The sequence below is a fragment of the Athene noctua genome, chromosome 1, assembly GCF_965140245.1.
Source record: "Athene noctua chromosome 1, bAthNoc1.hap1.1, whole genome shotgun sequence".
Taxonomy (NCBI): domain Eukaryota; kingdom Metazoa; phylum Chordata; class Aves; order Strigiformes; family Strigidae; genus Athene; species Athene noctua.
The window spans coordinates 106319211-106344554 of record NC_134037.1 but is presented as its reverse complement, the minus strand read 5'-3'; the positions used below and the strand labels follow the sequence as shown (position 1 = coordinate 106344554).

Sequence of the window (25344 nt, the reverse complement as noted above, 5' to 3'; positions counted from 1 at the left end):
GAAAAGTTTGTGGTGTATCAATTAAAATTAGAAATGTTGGTTTTAATGTCCATCTGTGCTCCAGATCCTTAGCTATGAGCACTAACCGCCATTGCAGTACAGGCTGCATGGTAGGCTTTGTTTTGTCCTGGGGTCAGAGATACTGAAAGGAAGAAAGAGAAAGAAAGATTAATCTGATAAAGGCATTGCCATTTCTAATCGGACTGATGGGAAACTGTGGTATGAAGTTAAAGAGGCAACACAGGGTGAATTACTGTGATGAACTACCTTAAAGCTGAAGCAATCAAAGAGATAGCTCTCACATATAAAAATTACTGTGGCATCTTTATTCATCAACAGTTTTGCACAAGTGTCTCATGTTCAATCCCTTCCATGAACAACTAAAGCACTCTGATACATTTGATCAGATTAAATCTTATCAGGGAGACTCAGCTACTGAGGTGGCTGCTTCTCACTTCCCAGAGTTAATTTCTTGTTGCCATGCAGAAGAATAAACTTTTCAAAGCTTGAAAATGACAAACTCCAAAAAATAACAACAGTACAGCCCAGTGCCTGCACTTGTAACCTCCTGTAATGGAATTGAAAGTGCTTTTACTCTTGTGTATGATAGCAGTAAAACTTTTTCACAGGCTGACAGCTGAAAACCTGCAGAACTGAAATTTGTGACCCGTAGTTGAGAAAGTATCTATACAAACACACATCTCACAGAGGTTTTCTGCACAGTTGTAGGGGACAAAAGAATCACATAACAAAATTCAGTAATGAAAAGCCTGCCATTGAATAACAGACAAACAGATATAATTGATTCTAATATAGCCAAATGATACAAAAAGCAAACATGGTATCTTAGAGAATTCAGCATAAAACTCCTGTAAAAGTTCCCTCACATGATTTTAAGAATTAGTTTATAATTTGCTCTTAAGAGATGCTGGTCTTCCCATGATGCTGGGCTCTGAAGGTACTCAATTTTGCAGCATTGCATGCTAGTGAACACAGCAGACCATCAGTTTTGTGTGATCAGATGTGTTCTTCCTTGCCAAGCATCGCATGATTATGTACCCACATATTAGTCTGCTTAACACAGGACTAGGAATAAATACACAGTTGTATCACCCACAGAAGAGCTGAAAGGATTTAAAAGAATATAATCTATGTCAATAGCCTATCCTGTCCTTCCAAAGAGATGGATCAGTATCCAAAAAAGATAGTATACTAACTAACACTGTAAATAATGAACAATAACAAAGCAAATAGTTATAGTTGGGAGAAAAAACCAACAGAAGTAATTTTTAAACTTTATTTCTTTCTTTAGTGATAACCTCACTTACAAACCTGTAATAAATACAATGAGATTCCAAGTCTTTTCCTTGATTACTCTGGTTTTGTACCTTAAAGTATTTACATTAAATAAAAAAATACCACTTCAGAAATAATTTTCCTAAGATAATACTTTTTTTTTTTGCAAAACCAAAAAAAAAAAAATTTTTTTTAATAAATCTTGGAAGCTGTATTACTTAAAGATCAAGCAAAATCATTTTATACTACTTACTTCAGACATAGCATATCACTTTACAGAAATAGTACTTTATGGGACATTTAGTTAACATACTGCTGTGCATTTGTTGAAATACATTTATTGATTACTTATCAGGTGTCCTAGATTTTGTAGTTTACAGGACAATTACACTATTTGCCCAGCTCTGGAATAAGTTTTTCCAAACTTTTCGAAGAGAACAATTGGTGGTAATACTGTCTGAAAGTCCTAAAGAAATGAGAAACAAAAAAAGTGTTAAGTTTGGCTTTCATGGTTTTAACTTTTTTTTTTTTTTTAAGTATTTTAGAGCTCTAAATATCGTCTTCTAGTTACATTTAATCATATAAGTTAGAATGCACATTAAGCAAAATAATATATATGAAACATACTTTTTTACATTATAGGTACATTACTTTGAAGAAGAGCACAAGAATCGATTGATTTAATTGAAAGCAAATATCTATTTTAAAGTCTAAGTAACTATAGGCACTACAGAAATTGTCTGCTCCAAAAAACAGATTTTCTAATCTTTTTCAAATCACAGTATACAAAATTGTATTCTCCTCCCTGGCAACCAGATAGGTTAAAGACAGCAAGATAATCCCTGCAATATTTTAACTTTTCTGCCTTGTTTAACATTAAAACATGGATATTAAACTAACTCCATGAGAAACAGTAAAAAAATATATATTAAATATGTCTTAGTGGCAACAAATTTATTACAAGTTCTGGTAGAAAATATACAAGGAGGATGATTCCTGAACACATTTTTGCCAGGAAAAGGTTTAGTTATTACATTCAAATTTTTAAAATGCAAATGGCTCCAGATCTAAATTGAATAAGAGAAACTCAGGTGAACCTGTGCCTTAAGAGTACAATGGAAATACAGCAAATAAACAAGAAGGGAAAATATGGTAAGTATTCTAAACAGTATTTTGCCTTAGCTACTTACTAATAAATGCTCATGGTAAATGATTAGCAAGTCCACAGTGTTTAATATCAAGTTTTTATTGCATTCTTAAGAAAATTATTTTCTTTGACCCTGAAATATTGGAATTAGTATCAGCAATACAAAATATTTGTTTTGCTTTAAAATTGTTTACACTTTCCGAAAATAACATAACATGAATTACCAGCTTTCCAGAATTAATTTTTAAGAAATAAGTTCATCGGAACACTTTCTACTGTTTTGTATTGTCAATGTGATGCTCTGTGAAAGTGCATGGAAATCCAGTGTCTTCATAAAATATCTGAGGCCATGGGTGAATGAAAGCTGAAATTTTTACCTTTTTGACACATTTTAGAACTAGAAAGGTTTCATTCTATCTTAAAAACAGAATGAAAACTGTTTTTTTTTATTTCTGAAAAATGACACGAAGCAGAAGTATAATTCCCTGGATAATTTAGACTTAGCTGCTTCACAGAACACAGTTTAGCTGAATCTCCATAAACTGGCAGAGCAACCACAACTGCTGGTAAGCTTCATGCAAACACTGACATGGCCCATCTGAGTTTCATCTGCACTGCATAATGCCAAACCATGAGCATATCATTTCTTACATCTCAAAGTTATTTGATATGATTCCTTCAACATTCTGGTGCATAAATCTTAAAATAGCAAGATAGACACATACACATTCAAAATTACATATTCCCTGCGTGCGGCTAAAGTGAGTACTACCCCATTCTTAACTGTTCACAAGGTTTAATTTTTAATGTTTCTCTATGCCTCGTACCACACAATTTCTTACCCAAGAGAAACAGCCTATTTGCATATTTTAATATTGTACTTTAAGAATGGCATACTATTTTAATTTTCATTGTGTGTTTGGCATCACAAACACCTTCTTACTGTAGGAAAAGTTGTCCATATAATTATTATAATAAATATTATTATAACTCCAGCATAATTGCAAATACTTTCCTTATAAAGTGAAGCTAGTTATACTTAATTCAGTAAATTCACCAGGCTAATATTGTTCACAGGAGTGGGAAAAAACCCCAGCTCTAGCTGCCAAGAAAGCAAACAGATAATACAGCTATAATTTAGAATTAAGCAGTAATTCAGAGCAGAATACAGCATCCTTTTATTTTTTCTTTTTTTTTCTTTTTTAAATAGGAAGTACATGTTTAATATATACGCAGGATAGTTAGGTACAGTTTCACAAAAAAAGCAGCAAACTCAGGGTGAGACAAGGGAACGAGTAAAAGGTGTACAACACCCACATCAGGATAAAATCAGGAATATTAAGTCTGAGCACTGAAAAAGTCTTCATTTGCTGGAGCAGACGGCTTTTGCTATTAGGATGCCTGGCCATACAAAAACAATTGGCTGCCAAAATTAGCTCCTTGGGACGATTTAGGAGCCTTTGAAGTGAACAGTTTTTTGAGCTGGAACTAAGCCCAGGTCCAGCTTCAAACTCAAATCAAAATGACAAAGAGGAAATTTTCTGTGCCACACGCCCCCTCAGTGTAAGATTACTTTGGGTTGGCAGCTGTACTGTTTATCTTGTAATTTAAAGCTATTTCACTAGATACTCACAACTGAGCATTTAAACAACTGGCTCCGATTATGACGACAGCAGTTATGTTTGACCACATTTAGGAAACATCACACAGTCTGATGGATAAACAAAAGTGTGGCTGGCTTTACAGTTAGACTAATTAAAGCAGTTTAGAATGTATACTAGATAAATTTTGTACAGTATGCATATAAAATATAAATATCTTTTTATGAAAATAACCCAGCCATTTCTGTATTTGAAGATATGGATTTTAATCAGGTTTTAACAGTGAGAAAGTAAGACTTGAAAATACCACTTAGCCTTGCAAGATCTACCTCACAGCACTGAAGAGAGTCTATCCCACTGTATCATTATAGCAGCATAAAGGGAAAGGAATTGGAAGTCAGGTTCTCTTGTCTATCTATTTTGATGGTGAAATGTAGGTTCAAATCATGCAGTGAAGCACTGTAATGCACTGCTGGTTCATCTTGAGTTTAAAATGTTATGTAGCATGGAAGTTATGAAGTTACGCAGACAATACTTTTTAAGCTGCAAGAACAAAAGTTGTAAGTGGAGAAAAACAGGCTTCTTCAAAATTATTTTCACTGTCAGTCCCCCATTGTTGGTAGCTGGAATTATGTAGCTTAAGAATATGATTTCCCAGATACTGGCAAGATTGACCCAACAGTTTTACAGTCTCAGGATCATAGGAGCACAGAGCTGAGCTTTATGGAATTTTTCCACAATACATTCTTAAATCATGCCCTATAGTTCTCAGTAACAGAGACCTGTAATTCTCAGGTCCAAGAATTATTTTAAATTCCCAAATGAAGTTAATGTAACACTTCCTTTCTAAATTTGTCAAGATTTGACTTCTTTCACTCTAGTAAATCATAAGTGACACAAGTTCAACTGACAAAGCTTAACAAGACATTCAAGATATCTGACACCATTTCCCATAGCATTCTCCTGGTGAAACCGGCTGCTCGAGGCTTGGATGGGCACACGCTTTGCTGGGTAAAAAACTGTCTCGATGGCCGGGCCCAGAGAGTTGTGGTGAACGGAGTTAAATCCAGTTGACGACCAGTCATGAGTGGTGTCCCCCAGGGCTGGGTTTTGGGCCCACTCCTGTTTAACATCTTTATTGATGATCTAGACGAGGGGATCGAGTGCACCCTCAGTCAGTTTGCAGATGACACCAAGTTGGGTGGGAGTGTTGATCTGCTCGAGGGTAGGGAGGCTCTGCAGAGAGACCTGGACAGGCTGGAGCCATGGGCTGAGGCCAACTGGAGGAGTTTCAATAAGGCCAAATGCCGGGGGCTGTCCCTGGGCCACAACAACCCCCAGCAGCGCTACAGGCTTGGGGAGGAGTGGCTGGAGAGCTGCCAGTCAGAGAGGGACCTGGGGGGGTTGATTGACAGCCGGCTGAACAGGAGTCAGCAGTGTGCCCAGGTGGCCAAGAAGGCCAATGGCATCCTGGCTTGTGTCAGCAATAGCGTGGCCAGCAGGGACAGGGAAGGGATCTCACCCCTGTACTCGGCACTGGTGAGGCCGCCCCTCGATTCCTGTGTTCAGTTTTGGGCCTCTCACTCCAAAAAGGACATTGAATGACTCGAGCGTGTCCAGAGAAGGGCAACGGAGCTGGTGCAGGGTCTGGAGCACAGGTCTTTCGAGGAGCGGCTGAGGGAACTGGGGGTGTTTAGTCTGGAGAAGAGGAGGCTGAGGGGAGACCTCATCGCCCTCTACAGCTCCCTGAAAGGAGGTTGCAGAGAGCTGGGGATGAGTCTCTTTAACCAAGTAACAAGCAGTAGGACAACAGGGAATGGCCTCAAGTTGCACTGGGGAAGGTTTAGACTGGATATTAGGAAGCATTTCTTTGCAGAATGGGTTGTTGGGCATTGGAATGGGCTGCCCAGGGAGGTGGTGGCATCCCCATCCCTGGAAGTGTTTAAAAGTAGAGTTGACATAATGCTGAGGGATATGGTGTAGTTGGAAACTGTCAGTGTTAGGGTAATGGTTGTACTAGATGATCTTCAAGATCTTTTCCAACCTAGATGATTCTGTGATTCTGTGTTCTCAGGGCAGGCATGAAATCAAGGAATGTTATTATTAAAGCAAATTCTAAAAAGATTTTACATCTGAGTATGCAGACATACATAAATACCGCCCATGTACAAATAATATTGGCAAAACAACACGACCTTGTAGACGTACATATCAGCTTGAAGGGCTTTGAAAATGCATCCCCTCATATTCTAGTGATGAATTTGCACTGACAGGGTTTCTTTCCAAACAATTTTAAGAGTACTGTACTGTTTCCTGTAATATAAAAATGCACTTTGGAATGAGATAGGAATTACAATTAAGTATCTTCCTTGAAATTTAATGAAGTAGAAAGTCAGCTGCTTCATACCAAAGCAAGAACAGGCAAACAGCAGCAGCATATCTACTCACAGATTTTAAGGACAGAAAGTACCATTATGACAATTTATTCTCAACTCCTGCATACAGACTTTGGGTAATTTCCTATAGCAAATCTATCAATTCCATAATAATTATGAAGCTGTTAAGCACATAAAAAACTTGTCACAATTAGCTTACAAAAAACTTATGATACCTGATTTATAGCTTTGCACAGTCTTTCTCTGTAATGACAAAATTTCATTTTGTTGCATAAATAGATTTGGTTGCAGATCAAAGTTGCATTGGACTATATGAATGAAGATTTCCTTCATAGGTTAGGAGAAGTAGCATGTGAAGATGCTTCGAAGATAAACTGTATATCCTCTTTAATGAAAAGTATTCCACCCATAGTAGTGATTCAGCGCACTGAGTCCTCTTCTGAGCCAATTTAATACTGAAGACACTGTATAATTGCATGATGTCAGCCATGACACCACGTGCTATGCAAAAGGTAAACCGATCCATGAAAGCTTTGGATCTCAGAAAAACTTCTTTGTAGTGCTGGAATGATATCTGTTGATTGTATAGAGACCTATAACTGTAGATATATTCTGTTAAGAATCAATGGAAGGAATAACTGAAAAGTGGGCACAGCTGCTAGAATCTTAATTCTATCTTCATGCTGCTGAATAGTAAAAAAAGCGAACAATATCCACAGTTACACATCTAGACTTTAGAGGATGCAGTGGTAAATTCTGCATTAAAATCCACACAGTAGTTACGCCCTTAGTCTAGGGTAAGCCCACTGAGCAATCTTGCCTTCTCCACAAAGCTGGGACACAGCTCATGTGCACACCTCATTTGAAAACCAGGCAGTACTGCCAAGTGCCACTGTACAGCCATAGTCCACAACCCACTCTGTTTAATACTAAGTGGTCATATTTAAGTATTCCCTATGATACAAATGCTTGTAATAGTAAAATTAGAGTTTTAAATTGAGCTGTCAGAGTAAGCCTCCTGACCTACATTAATAGCCATGGAGGTCTCTAACAAGGAAGCAAACCAGAAATGGCAAGCTGTTATACAAGTAAAATGTTGATCCAGCTAACTTTTATTCTTAGCAAATTTATCAATACTGGTTAACAATACTTCCAACTAGTACAGGGCCTTCTGACATGACAAAATAATGTAACAACCCATTCTGTCAATACAACACAAATGTCATTTCAAGTGCTCAAAACCCACTAAGCTACCCTAAAAAAGATTGATTTATCTGCTCCAGTGTTTCTTTGGGGCAAACTTTTCTCACAACTGAAACCAATTAGTGGGCCTGGCACTTGTAGTGCAGAATGTAGGTCAGCATCAAGTAATAAAAAAGTATTGACTTTTCTCTGTCTGTAAGCAGCATGAAAGGGGTGCCATGGCCTTGTCGTATATGAAAAGAGCTCCATTAATTTCACTTATTTCAACCAGGGCTGTCAAATACTAATGCTTCTATTGCACTTTTCACACAAAGTACATTGACACCAATCCTGGCCTCAGTGAAACAAGTTTACAATATTTCAGTCAGTGAAAGGGGTACTATAATTTTTAATTCCCTGTTGTACATTTAGTCTCTTTAAGCAGCACTGATCATAAGACCTCTTGAAAAATATAAGCTGGGACATTAATAATGGCTATACACTTTTCCCCATGGGCAACAGAACCTATTTCTTGGGCATAGCTTCAACAGCTAATTAGCCATAAAGTTCAGGACACAGTTGTTTGGCATAACTCTGTTTTTGTGGCTGGTGGGCACAGACTGCCAATTTTGATTTCTGCTGTGGAGAAATATCCAAAAATGGGGAATAGGTCTTCTGTGACTTAAGGCTATAAAATTGAAAAGCTAATGTGTTAACCAATTGGGTCAACTAGCTCCTTCAAATAAGAGATAATAACAAAAGCCTGGATCATGCCTTAGGGACTGGATCTCATTGAGTCAGTGCAGAGGTATTGACTCCCAGGGAAAAGCATGCCTAATCGGAGTTCCCTGCACTACAGTGGGCAAGTGACCACTGCTGGGAAGAAGGAGGTAGAATTACACCTTTCACTATTCAGCTTGGCAGCGCAATACAGAGGAGAAGAACAAGGAGCCATCATCTATCTCCTTCTATGGCTGTCTACTACTGCCACCAATTCTAAATCCTCTAAAGTTTGTTCTTTTGGGTAAGTGCGGTGAAAAAAACTGTGCTTCCGTGAAGACTTCATGATTTTCTACATATTGTGGATTGACACAGTAGTGATCAAACTGACCTAAAATGTTATGATCACATTTCCCATTTCCCTCCTAAATTGTCAGATTTTTTGGGTGTTTTTTTTTGTTTTTTTTTTTTTTGCAAGTTTATGGTTCTTCTTAACAAGCTTGAGGGCTCTGAGTGTGAGGTCTAAGTCATTCGCTAATTACCTCCTGCAAATCCAAACATCATCAACAATAAAACTCTTTGATTTAAAAAGACTTTATGAATATGGTAGAAAGCAATTTTCTACTTGCTTTAATGACTTTGTAAGTGCAAGTCTTACCCTTTGAATCAACTTGCTATTAGATCTTAAAATAAAATGATATTGTATAGCCATCATAAAAAGCAACTTCATAACCTTCTGTGTTACACTTACATCAGGCAAGTTTCTTCTACTTCTTGGTTTTAGTCTTTTATTGACATTATGATAATGTGTTGTAAAAAACAAGTCAGGAAATTATGTTCACAGTAGGAAATCTAACAACACCATTTTAATATCCTATCTTCCAAGCAGAAAAAGAAAATACTAATTGCTATTTAATTTATTTACTAAACATTTCGTTATTATTACACTTAAATTTCCATGGAGATATACGACCATCACTGACTTTTACAGTTTTACAAATAGTTGAACCAAACTCAAACAGTGCTTACTAGAAATTACAAAAGATTTCTAATTATGGTTCATGCATGTGAAAAACCGCTGATCTGATAACCAGATAGATTTAGATACTTCCTGCATGATGCGTTCAGTACAAGCAGCACAGTAGTGTGTGCTCCTCTGTGACAAACATGGAAATTATAACTCTATTCCTCCCTTTCTCTAATATTCTAAGAAGGAAGTGTTTTGCTACTAAATCTGGGCTTGCTGAAGTTTGCTTTCATAGCTCAGCAGCTAAGCTGTGCTAATTTGTGCTTTGGAGATAACTGGCTAACAAATGTCAAGTTCTAAAACTTCTTGTCTTCATCTGTGCAAGGTAGGAGAGGATGTGTTCTAGCCTGGAAAAGAGCCTGCTTCTGCTTCTGCATGGTTAGAAGCAATTTGGACAAAGGAAAAAAAAGGATATCCCGCTGTACCCTTCTACAGCTGCACAAAGTAAGCTATGACATGACAGGAAATAAAAATGCTTTTGAGAATGCAATCGTTTGAGCCATTGTACAAGGAAAGCACAAATATTTCTAAATGAATAAGATATTTTGCAATAGCTGTGCTCAATAAGGATTACAAATGTGTCAAGCTTTACAGTGCTTTCTCACAAGCAAAGGCAAATTATCTCTTGGCTTTGATGAAAGTCTTGTGCAAGGAAGGACAAGGGAAAAAAGGGGAAGGATTTGGTCCAGTGAATTACTTTTTCTCGTAAGTATTGCATCTCTAAAATTAACCTGGGATATGAAACTAGCCTGTCCTTTTTGTCATGTGTAATATAACCAGCAATGAAGATTTGTGGTCCAAATTTGCATTTGTTACATTTACTTAGTACCCTGCAGTCATTATGGTTGCCCAAGGGGAAGGAAGGGTGGAATTCCCAGCTGTACCCTGTAAATTTATTTATTCCATTTATTGATGATCTGCAAGCCAGACACTGTCTGGTCCTTCCTCCCAAACATGTACTAGCTTTGCAATGTTTTAAAAAGAAATATATTCTCCTTTATAAATAGCTGCTCAGATAATGAATTTATTTATGTGTATAAAGTTAATCTACTGAAGAAGAATAAATCACCTTTATGTAGACACTTTTCAGGTACTTTTAGACATATTCAGAGCCAGTATCAATATTAAAAGTGTAGCTTGCCACACAGAAAGTGACAATGCATGCTGTACCATATATTAGTCAATGTTCATGTTATGAAACATCACCCAAATTCTGTTCTGAATGTCTGTATTTGAACCAAAATTGGCAAAGATAATATTCTATTTTTTCAACTAATGTAGCCTTTTCTTACAAGTAAATTAAGAAATGAATGTGTATTTCTCCACAAGCTATTTCATACTTGGATACCCTTGAACTTTACTGAATCTGGGCTAAAAAACAAATGTGCAGTTGAAATAGTTCAGTAGGTATTCAGAATCCCAAGAGGTGTTTATTTGCTATTGTCATGCAAATGTATACTTCTTGCAGGGTATTTTAACAAAATATTTTTGAACAGAGGAGTAGATGTTCATCTTAATTTAAGATGTATATACACACACCGAAAACACTGATGAGTGATACATAACACTTTTATGAAGTTATTAACGCTGAGGTGGGTCTATGCCTAACACTACATTCCTCTGTACAGAAAAATACAGTCTTAAAAACATCTGATGAAAAAGTAAAGGACATATTTTTATCACAGTGCTTGTATTTTTAAATCCACTCCTTGTCCTGTCCATCACACAAATACTGCTAGCAACAGGACTTGTATTAGCAAATAATGTACTTAGGGATAAGTATCTTGACTTATGCCATTTATAAGCTGCCCCTTTCATTGTCTATCTTGTTCAGCCACAACATTCTCTTTCCAGCTGAAAACAAGCTATTGCCAAGTGTTGACTGCCAAGACAAACTCAGAACCACTTTCAACCTGATGGACTAAAGCCAGAAAACATTTAACCTGCCAAGATCAAGTTGCATCTCTAACTTGCCAAAATCATGCCACTAGGAGTTAAGGAGGAAAAATTCTGAGTTGGAATTCTCAAGTGAAAATACTTTTTATCAGGTTAAGTTGTATCTGTTTGAAAAAAAGTTGCAATCATTTACAATCGATTAAAAAAAGAAAAAAGCACTTTGATTGCACTGTATTTGGCATATGCAGCAAAACCAGTGCTCCAATTAGATTTCATCTGGTTTGACGTTGTTCTGGATCATACTTTCAAACGAGATTGCTTTCTGTGATGAAAGGACTAGATATGCAGATCAAAGGAGAACAGTGGATGCTGCCTAGCTGAGCTTTAACAAGGCTTTCAACACAATCTCTCAGAGAATCCTTTTAACCAAGTTGGTAAATCATAGTCTAGATGTGCAGTCTAATAGATGTAATAACTGTCTGGAGTGTCAGGGTAGCAATGAATGGTTTGTACTCTAACTGGAACCTGGGTACAAATGTATTTCCTCAGGTGCTATCTTGGGATCTATATTGTTTAATATCTTCATCAGTGACCTGAAGGTGTAGATGGAATGCACTCTCATCAAGTTCATGGACAATACCAAACTAACGGGTGCCTGAGGGCTATGATGGAAAGTGATGTAGACAGGAATGGCCTGACAGAACCTCACAACATACAGTACAGACAAATGCACCTGGCACAGACTAACCCCATGAACAAGGCAGGCTGGAGCTGACAGGCTGGGTAGCAGCGCTAGAGAAGAGGTCCTGGTGGTCCTGGTCGGTAACTAGCTAAACATGAATCAGCAATGTGTCCTTGCCATGCTGAAAGCTAAAGCGAAAAACAGCTTTCCTGTTTTGCAAATATAAACTACCTTCAGGAGAGATTGAGACGATCAGACAGGAAAAGGCCTTTCTTGTTTTGCAGGCAGCTTACTTTGGAGATCAGCTAACACTAGAAAAACTATTCATCTATCCAGTGTTCACAAATGCTCTCACTAATCAACAAACTGAAAAAATAGCTCTTGATAAAACCTATTGCTATTTTTTCTGTCTGTATTTACTCATATATGATAACATATCTTCTTTGTGTCATGTTTTTCTTCATTTTTTATTGGCACTTTTTCTCTCATGTAAATCCACCAGTTCTTTGATACAGTTCAGGAATAGCATCAGCAACACTGATTATTCACTCAGGCGCCACAGATTTGTTTTGGCATTGACATGAAGCTAGTTCTGTCAAACTGCTGCTGATTAAGAAACTTCAGGGAGAGGAACAGCTGATATTTATAGCCAAACATTATTTCAGATTCAACAGTGTTTAGATAAATGAAATGGATTACACATATTAGCACAAATTTAAAAAATAGATTGTTGAACATTTCAAAAACTAAAATCATGCTGTCTTAGTTCTGATATGAATACATGTTATATATACTAAATGTAACAACTTGTGCAAACATATTCTATGGTAGTATATAAGCAAAAGTTTCTTTCACTTTTCAGCTGGATAACTTCCAAACTAAATTCTACACTCTGTTGTCCATGCTGAGGAAAGAATTTAGCCTTAAACTTTCTTTAACATCTATGTCTTTAATGTCTATGCAGAACTTTCAATGTATAGCTCAGTACTAATATATCTATAAATGAACAGGAACTAGGAATTCTTACAATGTTTTATATGCTAATTTATTCATTGACAGTGTAGTAGCGATATAAGTTATACTGTAAAGTTTTCCATACTTCTCTGAAGACTTTGCATTTGACCTGAAGTGTTGAAATTCTTTAAATAGCAACACATTTTGGTCTTACTCCTGCCAAAGGCCTGGGCATGTGCAAAAACTACAAATCATGCCAAACTCTTTGAGTGATATATGGAGGACCACAATCCACTAGGAAATAAGCTAAGACCAAGTCATTCATTTCATTTAGGTCCTTCAGTGGGATCTGAACCATCCAGCCCACAAACCATGTCTCATGAGATTGCAGTATACATCCAGCCCACAGTAATAATGATTCATATACATATATGTGTATATGCTTTATTGCTACCTTTAGCTGGATTAAAAGCAATATATCAAATTTTATATTTCTGCTTCTTTTATTAGCTTTCTAGCACTTGATCAGCTGATAGAGGTGATAATGAAATGTTTTTTTATAAACTGGAGTTTGTAAGTCCTGTCCTGAGAATGTAATATTTCAAAAAATAGCTTAAGCTTTGGGGAAAAAACCAATTACAGAAACAGCATTAAAAATGCCAAGCACTGGGCAGAAGCAATTCTGGATCAGTTTAAAAAAGTGATTGATGAAACTCTAATCTGAGCTGAAGGAACAGTTTCACGACAAGCTGTGACCATTCCACACACTTCATTAGCTGCCATAATTAGCCTGGTGTTTCAATTTGTTAGAACTGGTGGGGACAATTTTACTCAGAATGCAAACATCAAAAAACAGGGTGCCTCAGACTTCAGAAGAGGCTGATGAGAAGCTTTTCTAGTCTCTGTTAACTAAAAGATTAATTACAGCTGATGGGAGGCTGTACTCTGATTGTCACTCTGTCTATGTGCATTACTTTTAGCATTAGAAGAAAGACATGGTTGACACTATGCTGCTCAATCAAGCAGCTTCGCATTAGGGTACAAAGACTGTTAATATGCAATGTTTTTATTGTTTCTCTTTTTCTTTCTTTTTTCCCTCCTAAGTCTGAGACTTTCATTCCTAACAAATTATACTTTAAAAGAGCAGGGTATTCAGTTGCTAATGATAAGTGCTTACTGTTTATCCTGTCATTCCTTCATGCAACTACAGGTGAGACATCCTAACATGCCTCAAAGCTACTGGCTAGAAATATTATTAGTTCCTGTTATCACAGTCAAAAAGTAAATTCCTACTCAAATAGTCTCATTATGGAAAACAAAAAAAAATACAGTTGTGAAACAGACACTGAGTACATCACAGCCTTTATATTTTATCCCCTTTACTTCAGGTGCTGTTACCTCTGTACATTAACTCATCAAAGCTTGTGAGGTTATTCAAATGGAAGTGAAGTCTGAATCTGAAGTGCAAAGGTTATTCCTGATTAATTCCATAACTCTCATTGTAGAACATTAGCACACATTTATACATCTACTCATAAATAAATTCTTATGTGGATATGCCTTTAAGTTTCCCTACATATTTTATGGTGATATCAACAAAAATTTTAAGAGAAGAAAGAATATAGTTTCTTATCTCTATCATGGTGGAACATCCTTTTAACCTGAATTTATAAAAGGCATGTTGAAAATCAGGTCTTCATTGCATTAAATGAATAAACACTGAAGTGTATTCCAAAGTGAATATCATATTACTATTTAAAATAGAACAAACAAGTTCAGAGTTGATTCATTATATAAATTTTAAGGAAAAAAACAGTAGCTACTTACATCAAACCATTAAGACAACAAGCAGTCTGTATTACTTACAGTCTCTCATTGATTCTAGTGTAAGTGCACAAAGCTATCTTTTACTGTGATTTTTTTCCTATTCAGGGAATGTAGATTACTTTAAAATCCATTTTACTGCACTGAAGTCCTACTGTTCTAAGAATAATATACTCTTGCTCTCTGGAGACATCATCAAAACAACAAGAACTTGCAGTCTTTCATCTTGGGCATATACCTGGCATAACATCTTAGAATCATCCAGAACAGCTATAGGTATTAGTAACATTACAGATTATACAACTGTTCAATCATAATGGGTCAGTGTGATAAAATATGTCATTCAGGACATCAGTTTAAGAAGCAACATTCTGTAGTTCTAAGTATATCTGTTGCAAGAAGTCACCAGAATATGTGCTTCTGATCTTAGACTTCAATTTGCAAACTCACCAGCAACATGCATTTAAAGATGAGATAAAAAAAAAAAAAAAGGTGTCTATTTTTCTGTGAAAATAAGTAACACCATTTTTCCTAGAACATTCCTTCTAAATAGCATTTGTCTACATATTGATTATATTCATTATGGGCCAGATCCTTATCTGATGCAAATTAGCCTAGCTCCATGCATATCTCATCATACTAGGCTCTGAGGATCAGTTCTCATACCTGCATTTTTCAACAGTTACATGGACCATGTAATTCCTAGAGGATTGTGAAAAGCTTTCTGTTACTTTCATTTCAACTCTATTTAACCAGCACAAGCAAGGTCTAGGTGAGAATTACCAAATAATAAGTAGCTTGCTTTTGCAGGTATGTTCCATAAAGAATTTTAAAGGCTTAAAAATATAGCCTTTTAAATTCAATATTGTGGCAAATTGAATTGAATTGAAATACATTATGTTTGCTAGATATATAAAAAAAATCTTAATTTAATTAATTAAAAAAAAGAATGCTGAACAACCCATCCATAGCCATCATCAAAAGGCAAGGCCAAGCACTTCCAGTTTACTGTGAGGATTTTCAGTTCCGACAAATAAAATAATACCCAAATAGTGAACACCTAAACCCAACATAAACAAATCAGGTGTAACTTCAAACTTTACCATTCCCACCTCAACTGATTTTATTTTTTTGCATTAAAAGCACTGCCACAAGTTCCTGTAAGAATGTACTGAATGAGTTGTTCAAGATACTCTATTTCTAAAGTGTTTCTGATGAAACAAGAACCTTTAAAATGTTTAAGCAATGTGTACAATAAGAATTATTTAGGAAATTAAAACATGCATATACTTCCCTCAAAGAAATATTGGTTCAAGTTAGCTCTTACTAAAAAGCAAGATTTTTTTTTATGCCACAAACACACACATTGCATTATTAAATGAGGAAGGTAGGCAAAGCAAGACATTTATCATCCAACAGACAAATGATACAGGATTGGTTGTTAGACAGTATAATAAGTACCATCTAATTTTCTCTTACAAATCAATTTATTCTTCAAAGCCTTGGATCATCATCAAGGGACTGCATTTTCCCATTGAGAAATTACAGAACTGAAAATCAGGTTTTATAAAACATTCAACTAGTTGCTGACAAAACCTTACAAATAACCACTAGAATGGATCTGATTAGAAGAGTGGTGACGATATATTTTCTTATGCAAATAACTGAATGGTTTGGCTCTTCTCAGTCACTACTTTGTAGTATTTCCTCAAAATCAGACCCTGTAACTCATCAGTAACCTTCACCAGAAAGTTTTTCCAATCTTTCTTTTCAGTCTTCCAGTTATCCACAAATTCTTTTCTGCATTTAAACAGTAGCCAGGGATACATTTTGTATATTTTAATTTGCTTCACAGTGTTTACCTTCCTTCTAAACCTAAGAAAAAGATTTCTGATAGCTAATAATAATTTGCATAACATATATCAAGAGTAGCATTTTTCAAAGGCAGCCCAGCAGCGGTGACCTTAAGGATTTTCTTAAAGAAAACAATCTACAGCTCAAGAACCTTTCCAGCAGAACCTCTGAAAGTGATCTTCATAACAAAATCTATTTCTCTAAATATGACAATGTCATTGAGAAATCTGGAAAAATCATTATGTCAACTGTCAAAAGTTGAAATTGTCATTTGCTTTCCTGGAAGACTGAATGGGTGCATATCAAAGAGAGATATTCCATTCTAGTCCTGTGAATGAGAGGTAATGTCTGGTGTTCCCTTTGTTGGATATGACATACCCCTGCCTTTTTTAATACGTTTGCTTCTCAACAGCACATCATGACATTTACTAAAAAGAACAAAGAATTCAGAAGTAGAGGTTGCAAAAGTGACTTTAAGCCATTTTTTGTTACCCATTTTCAGCAACCACTTGCTTATTAAGCTGGTCTGTGATATTAAATTGGGAAACACTGCTCTTTTTTGGTATTACCTAACTGGGTAGCCAAATGTCTGAACTCCAAGGAGGTTGCAGCTCTGAAGAGTAATGCTGCTGTGGGAATTGCCTTACGTGGAGGCAGGGAATTAAGTTGGTTTTGGCATGAAGATACAGCAACATTCTGATTCACAATTGTTGATCTGAGAGCAGAAAATTTATGCTACAGGGTACAAAGGATAGACTTTCTATGAATAGTATAGGATGTATTGTTGTATGACTAGATCCTTAGGTTTAAATTATTTGGTTTGGTGCAGAACTCAGGGTGGAAAGTGACAGAAAGCAGCCTTATCTTGGGAACAGATAGTTGATAACTCAAACTAAGGGTCCATTTGTAGCATCTGAATAGATACATCAAGTCATGCCAGCAGTAATAAACATACAGGAGCCATGTCATTGGCCAGAGCTTGCTGGAGTGCAACACACTTTGGCAACAACCCCTTATTATCCCTGACATGGCTCATGAGGAAACTGGTAGTGTAAAAAGCAAACTCTTACAGGTCATCTAATAATTCCACTACAATAGAGTCACTTCTGGCTGCCACATTATGTCAGCTCTGCATTGCCTAGGAAAACACATTGCAATTGGATGGGAGAAATAAGAATCTGATATTCAGAATACGTGCTAGCTCTTCTCACTGTATATGAGTAACTTCTGTCACAAAGCACCCTAGTAAACATGGCCTTAAAAGTTCTAAAACATGTAATACGGCTGAAAGTACAAATGTATATTAGTTAATATCACACTGTATTAGAAAATATCCTCATGTAATAATTTTTCCTAATTAAAATGAAAACAAGCAAATTCCTTTGAAAAATTTTCATGGAGTCACAATCTAAGATACATACATTATACTTATCTCAAGTCCAATCGCTATAAGATTAGGAAAAATGGAGCTAAGGTGAAATTTACATAAATTTCAGTATAGTCAGGGATGGAAAAGCACGAATAGTGTATCAAGCCAGTATTCTGACACATAATGACATCATCTGCTAGACACATCATTTCTGTGTTTGTTGTCCTACAAGGGATGAAACTAATTTTCAAACAGAACACATCACTTCCCCGCTTCCACCCTATTTTTCCCTCACAGTAATACTATACGGAGATAAATTTGCTGTGGAACCACAGGATGCAGTGGTCTCAGAAGAATGTGGAAGAAAATGGGATGACCATGGCCATGCAGAAGAGTCACACTCACTTTCTAAGGCACTGAGATTTTCAGGCCATATTACATCCTCCTTGGGGACCTGTTCCCACATATCTGGAACTTAGGACGCTACCTGATAATGTGATTCCACTTGGGCCAAAATGGGAGCAACAACGAAAACCATAGAGGATATTGACATTTCAGAGGCAGCAGACTATATAAAACAGGATGAATTCCTTGAAAAAGAGAACACTTTGTGTGTCCATCACAGAAAGTCCAAACTTAGTGAAGTCATGTGAGAGGAATTATGCAATTCATAGAGATTTGGTCCTTACAATCTTCTTTATGGTAGAAAGCAAGTTAAATATGAATAATTTTTTCCATAGTCTGTTATCTCTGTTATCCAAGATGGAAAATTTCTTACAGTTCTTGGACAAAAAGCCAAATTTACAGCTAGTGTAAATCAATGAAACTCTATACTTTGCATTATAACATTATTTATATAAACTCTTAAAATACATACACACAGTGGTGTTTATCTGTTACATGTGTCATGATTTAATTAAATACTTCTGCAACTTCATATAATCTCAGCTGAAGGCAATCACTGTCGAACAAAATTGACTGAAGCTGTTGATTGTACCTTTTATCTGCACTAGCTGAATGTGAGCCTGTAATTCTCTGCCTCTGGTGACAAAGATGGAAGTGATACAATATATATAAGGACTAATTATTGCCTATTCTAATGGCTACACAATACAGTGTGAAAATGCCAGTAGTGTGGACTACAGCCCAATTTCTACTGCTCCACCAAAAATAGAATTGTGTTGGTCTTGAATTACAAGGGCTATTTTCCCTGGCCTAAGCAAGACCATGACAGAAATATTTGAACTTGATATTTGATTAATGCTGGCAGTATCCTATAAGTGATTTCCACTCGACAATGTCTAATTATTTAATTATTTCCCATTATTAATGGAATGAAACAATTCAAAACAAACAGCTAGAATGACTGTTTTGCAGGAAGCACATAATCATCAATTCATACATGTAAAAATCTTCCTAAAATTATATTAAGATGGCCTGTTGAACTTGAAAGGCATATTTTATCCCAATCAATGCATAAAAGTAAAATTATCCATAACTAAGGCATGTTTCTCTGCTGTACAGTTCAGCTGTAATGATCCCCACACACTGCACTTGCACATCAATTATGATAATCATAATCACGGTCGTTAAGCTGAATGTTCATTATTATCAGGATGCTGGTGACAGCAGATTCAATCATCGGGTGCAATGGGCAGGCAGTCACAGTCCCACCCAAGTTTCTGCAGACAGCGTTGTGCCACATTAAATCTATGATGTGTTCCACATCCCACTCCATTCCAGAAGCTGTAGACGGTAAAGGTCAACTTTATGTTCTGTGCAATATGCTTAGGTTCTCTAAATTAATTCTTTGCAGTACTAGGTATTTTTATGCTTTGTAGATAATAAAATTCTGTTTAGGGCCAAAATGCCTCTGCAAATAATGAAAGAGTGATTCAGTTGTACTGTAATTCACCTATAATAAGACATCAGAGGAAAGAATCTATCAGGTAGGAATATCTTAAAATGTCACTTTCTGAATTTTGCAAATAAGAAAATATTAAATGCTGTCATTAAAGTCAGTTTTCTAAAATGCATATGCAAACTAATTCCAATACCGATTAAATGCTGTAAACTATCATTTCTGCCTCAGTAAATATGAACATATGTGAGTGTTTTGACAACTGAAAGACTGTAGTTAGTGTATTTGATCCCTTGACTGTCCAGCTACCTTGGAACCTATCAGTGTAGATTAAATTCATGGTGACTGGTAAATTTTTTGTATTCTCACATAAATTCTATCAAAGGCTTTCCACAGTATTTAGACATACAATATCAAACTAAAAATATGCAAACATTTTTATTTTTATAGTGGTTTGCTACTGGGTAAACTAAATAGATTCAGATTCACTAGAGGTACAGTATTTTCATTTCTTGTTTATTTTAAATGAAGAATTCAAATACAGCAGTTTTTCCCTTACGTCCTGGTTTCAGCTGGGATAAAGTTAATTTTCTTCCTAGTAGCTGGTACAGTGCTGTGTTTTGGATTTAGTGTGATAATAACAGTTATAACACTGATGTTTTAGTTGCTGCTAAGTAGTGCTTATCCTAAATTAAGAATTTTTCAGTTTCCCATGCTCTGCCAGTGAGGAGGTGCACAAAAAGCTGTGAGGAAGCATGGCCGGAACAGCTGACCTGAACTAGCCAAAGGGACATTCTATACCATCTCAGTATATAAAGCAGGGGGAGTTGGCCAAGAGGGGTGGATCACTGCTCAGGCATCTGTCAGAAGGTGGTGAGTAATTTCATTGGGCATCACTTATCTTTCCTTGGTTTTATTCCTCCCTCTTTATGTTATATTTCTTTTAATTATTATTTTAAAATTTTATTTTAGTTATCAAACTGTTCTTATCCCAACCCATAAGTTTTTCTCTTTTTTTGATTCCCCTCCCTGTCCACCTGGGAGGGGGGAGCAGTGAGCAAGCAGCTGCATGGTGTTTAGTTGCTGGCTGGTGTTAAATCACAAAACCTTAACTCAGAAACTTTTCTGAAATGTACACAGAATGAGATAAAAATTTTCAGACTGTAACTACATGAAAAGAAGAAGTATTAACTTTTCCTCACATATCTATGGTAATTATTATGTTTAGAGGAAGTCTATGCTAATACCCTTTCATTTTCTAGAAGAAATATAGTAAGGTAGTATTTTTCATTGTTCATTTTGCTTCTAAAACAATTATAGAATTTACATACTAATCTTTTTCTGACTTGAATTAAAATGCATAAACACATGAAAACCTCTGGAAAATGTAACTAGGACATGCTTGTGAACATACAGAAGGAAATTTTCTTACAGGTAGTTTAAAAAAAAGCCAGCCAATATCAAACAATACCTCAGCAGCTCAGAGGGCTCACTGATCCACTGACCACTGAACTGACTCCTTGGAAGAACTTACACAGTAGTTTGTCTAACCAGCAATGACAAGCAAAACTTCTCTAGTATAATGCTGTCAGAAGCTGAATATACATCATGCCAGGGTTATCAGCTATTGGGTTGTAATAGAAGTTGCATCTACAGAAATATCACCTCATGGGAAACTCAAAGAATGGTTGTGTTTAGCAGACAGTGTTAAGCAAAAATTTGATCGGTTTTAGTAATATTTTGATACATGCACTTTAGCCCAGTGATTCATTAGAATACGATAACTTTGTTCATAGCACTGACATATACAAAGTTGTAATACAGTTTAGAAAAAAGAGACAGAGTTATTTCAAATTTAACAGTTATGAAACTATGACCTCACACCTGCCTATAGGACCTTTTCTATTTAAATATAATGTTGAGGTGGGGATTTGGGTGGGGATTTTTTTTTCTGATAATGATGACCCATTAAAGCAGCAGGTAGGTCATAAATAGCTCTTTTCTCCTCTTATCTCTCTGTTTGGGTAAGCGGCTCCTAATTGAAGCTTCATATTGATTTAGAATTGGGGTTGGAAGGCTGTATGTCATGTTGGGTTAATGTATACAGCTATTCAGCTCCAGACATTTAGGCTGAAACCTATTCAAGATCACAAGTGAGTTTATTTGTTTCAGTTAAGCCCATAAATTATATATTACATATATGTGTGGTATGATATACAAAATATCTTTACATTGTTTGATAACACCATCTGAGCCAGATCAAGAACTGCGAAGGACTGGAAAAAGAAGTCTTTGCAGAACAAGATGAATACCACCAATAAGACTTTTAGATTTTTTTTATATATCATACTTATGCTGTGGGACTTCAGCCAGTCATATCCTCCACTCCTTGCTTTTGAAAGACAAATTCAGATCTTTTTTTTTGAATGTTGATCTTTGTGCCTTTATTTGCAATGAGATTTAATTAATGTATGTTAAAATACCAAAATTTTACTCTGAGCTCATTTTTAAAGCTTAAAGCTTTGAGGAACAATTATTTTTTAAAAAATATTACTTCTCAAACTAAAATTCCTTGGAACTTGTTATATATTTACAAAGGTTAAGTTACTTTCAGGGAAATAAATAATCATATATCACAAAATTGTTAAGGTTGGAAGAGACCTCTTGAGATCATCTAGTCCAATCCCACTACTTAGCTAGAGCAGGTTGCCCAGGAATGTGTCCAGTTAGGTTTTGAATACCTCCAAAATGGAGACTCTGCGATCTCTTTGTGCAACCTGTGTCAGTGCTCTGTCACCCTCACAATAAAAAAAAAAGTGTTTTCTTGTGTTCAAATGGAATTTTATACATCTCAGTTTGTGTCCATTGCCTCTTGTCCTGTCACTGGACACTACTGAGTCTGACAGGAATCTGGCTTCCTCTTCTTCATTCCCTCCTATCAGGTGTTTATACACATTGATAAGATCTCCCCTGAGCCCTCTCTTCTCCAGACTGAAGAGTTCCAGCACTCTCAGCCTCTCCTCCTACAAAGGATGACCCAGTCCCTTAACTATCTTTATGGTTCTATGCCACTTTCTGTTATCCTTCTACTGGAAAATTTTAACATGATTATGATACTCAATACAAATAGAAGTAATGCAAACATTACACAAACTCCCGTTAGAACATTTTCTGAGGAAAATTACCTCTTGTAGCACTAGAAAACCAGAAATATGTGAGATGTTCCTGACAAAGCAGGCAGTTTAATAACACTAATTTAAAATAAAAAGTTCATCACTAATTTTTAGAATTATCCTAAGAATGTAAGCAGTAAAATATTTTGGGTTTTTTAATCAGGTTTTGCCATAATTTTCTGAAGGTTTATCTTAATACGCAAGAGTAAATATGCAATCTCTCAGAAAAAGCAATACAGATAGAACAACACTTTGCAAAACTTATATAACCAAAGATGAAGTTATTCAGGATTTTAAATCCTTATTTTGTAGGTAGGAGAGGTGTTGAATTTCCTCAAATTTAAATTAACAGAGTTGAAGAAGCTTCATCTCATCACATCAGGTCTATGTGATATTATACCATGCCAGAAAGATTACCACTGGTTTCCATGACCTCTGGATCAGGCCCTAATTTGCTTAGTTCTAATACAATAACAATCTAAAAAATTAAACCATTTGTTAATTTTTGCAGTGACTTACCTTGTCTGCTACCCACTTCTTAGGCTGTATTTCTCTGAAGTGTTTAATTCCATAAGTTTCTTGGCCGTATTTGCCTGTCCTATGAATTGATGGGTCATACTTCTGATTTTTACGATACGAAGAAAATGGCAGAAATCTGAAATTCAGGAACATTTAAAATCCGTTATGCTCTACTCTAGATGCCACAGGATTGATGTAAATCATAGATACCAACCCTACAGGAGGCGACATAGACACATGTTCCTGCTATTTTCCACTACCTTCTTAATGTTCCCCCTCAGTATTTTGAGAGGATTACTGCAATTTCTCCTATAGCTGCTTTTAAATTAAATTTGGAGCAAAGAGATACAGAGTTTCAACAGGATAAATTGAAGACTTTCTGTACAAAGATATAACCTGGTTCACTTGCATTATTAGATTATTACTTTGGCTGTATCTGTACTACCAGCTGGTGTGATGTGAAGAGAGAATGAGCAGGGTTCAATTAGCTGGGAGCTGCATGTTGATACCTCAAGTCTTAGCAAGCAGTGCAGCCTGTGCCAGCTGCCAATGGCAGGCACACACCTGCACAAGTACAGAGCTCATTTCTGGAGAACCTGCATCCACTTTACAAGTCCTGTAGGCCCCCAACACATAACCTCAACCTGATAGTTCCATCAGGACAGAAGCATTTTCAATCATGCCAGCAGTATAAGCATAAACCAAGGTAAACTTGTTCCCTGTACATTAAACCAGGTATACATCCTCTGATATCTGTTAACCAAAGCTAAATAAACCATATTCTCGTCTAGAAAAAAAGAAACTTATACAAATAGTACTGGTGACTTTCATGTATTGGCAGACCACAAAGCAAAGAAATTACTTATTCTGAATTCACAAATTGTGTAATTTACTCTCAAGTTATAATTATATCCAAACTAGCAATCTTTTGGAGCTCGATTCTTTCACCTTTGGTCATACTGATGGTGCACTCCCTGCTTCTATAGTGACACTGAACAGTGAAGCTTCAGCTACCCACTTTGGGCATGGAAGAGGTTTTCAGATGGATGTCCCTAACTCTCACGGACAGCTACAGGTTTTCTGGGTAGGTTCCACAGCAAACTGTATGGAAAAAGGTGAAAGACATCTTATATATAAAGGCTCTGCAAGAGACCCTACAAAGATGTCTTAGTTCCATCTATTTCAGTTCGCAAGAGAGCTGTAAGAACAGGTACATTTTAATATAAAGGAAAACCTTGTGAATTAAGTTTATCATTGCTGGTATTCTGAAAAAGTAACATGCATTCTTTGTTCTACATGTGCAGGAAAAATTATTATGTAGTAAAATTAGAAAATCAAAAGTTCAAAGCATCACTTTAACTGCCATGACAACAGGTATAGTTAATTAAAACCTTTTCCTAGATGAAAGCTTTTCAGAATCCTGAGTTAGGCAGTCAAACAAGTTTTTGATAAAGATTGGGATTAAAAAAACGTTTCTTTGTCTCTCAGCTGATATAGACTCAGAAAAGTATTTATTTGGACTAACTGATCCATCAGCAACTGAGTGTTTCTTTTTTAAAATTACATATTTTTATTTCCAGTTTCATAAAAACTGTTTTAGAATCTTGCCAGCTATATCAACTTATTCTATTAAGTACCACAAATAAATGTCATGTAAAGTTAGCAAAAGAAAAACACTGAGTTAGCAGGCTTTAAAATTATACCAAGCTATAGTAGCATGTGTATACTCATGGGAAAGGACACACTCACATAAGACAGATTATGGTACTTGTAATGCTAATTTGCACATGGGATGGACATCACACACACACAAAAATTAATGTGGCCCCAGTGTCCCAGAGAA

General features: G+C 36.1%; 1 protein-coding gene across 6 annotated transcripts in view; it reads right to left on the bottom strand.

The window, feature by feature from the left end:
* Window positions 1-1503: 1503 nt before the first annotated feature.
* Window positions 1504-25344, bottom strand: part of SPATA17 (spermatogenesis associated 17) — a 92321-nt gene continuing 68480 nt past the window's right edge. For all 6 annotated transcript variants that reach the window (XM_074926232.1, XM_074926198.1, XM_074926207.1 and 3 more), the window contains 2 exons: window positions 23502-23637; window positions 1504-1762 (listed from right to left, as the gene is read on the bottom strand). In XM_074926232.1, coding sequence (XP_074782333.1) covers window positions 1682-1762; window positions 23502-23637 — 217 coding nt within the window. In that variant the 3' untranslated portion in view covers window positions 1504-1681. The remainder of the gene's footprint in view (window positions 1763-23501; window positions 23638-25344) is intronic.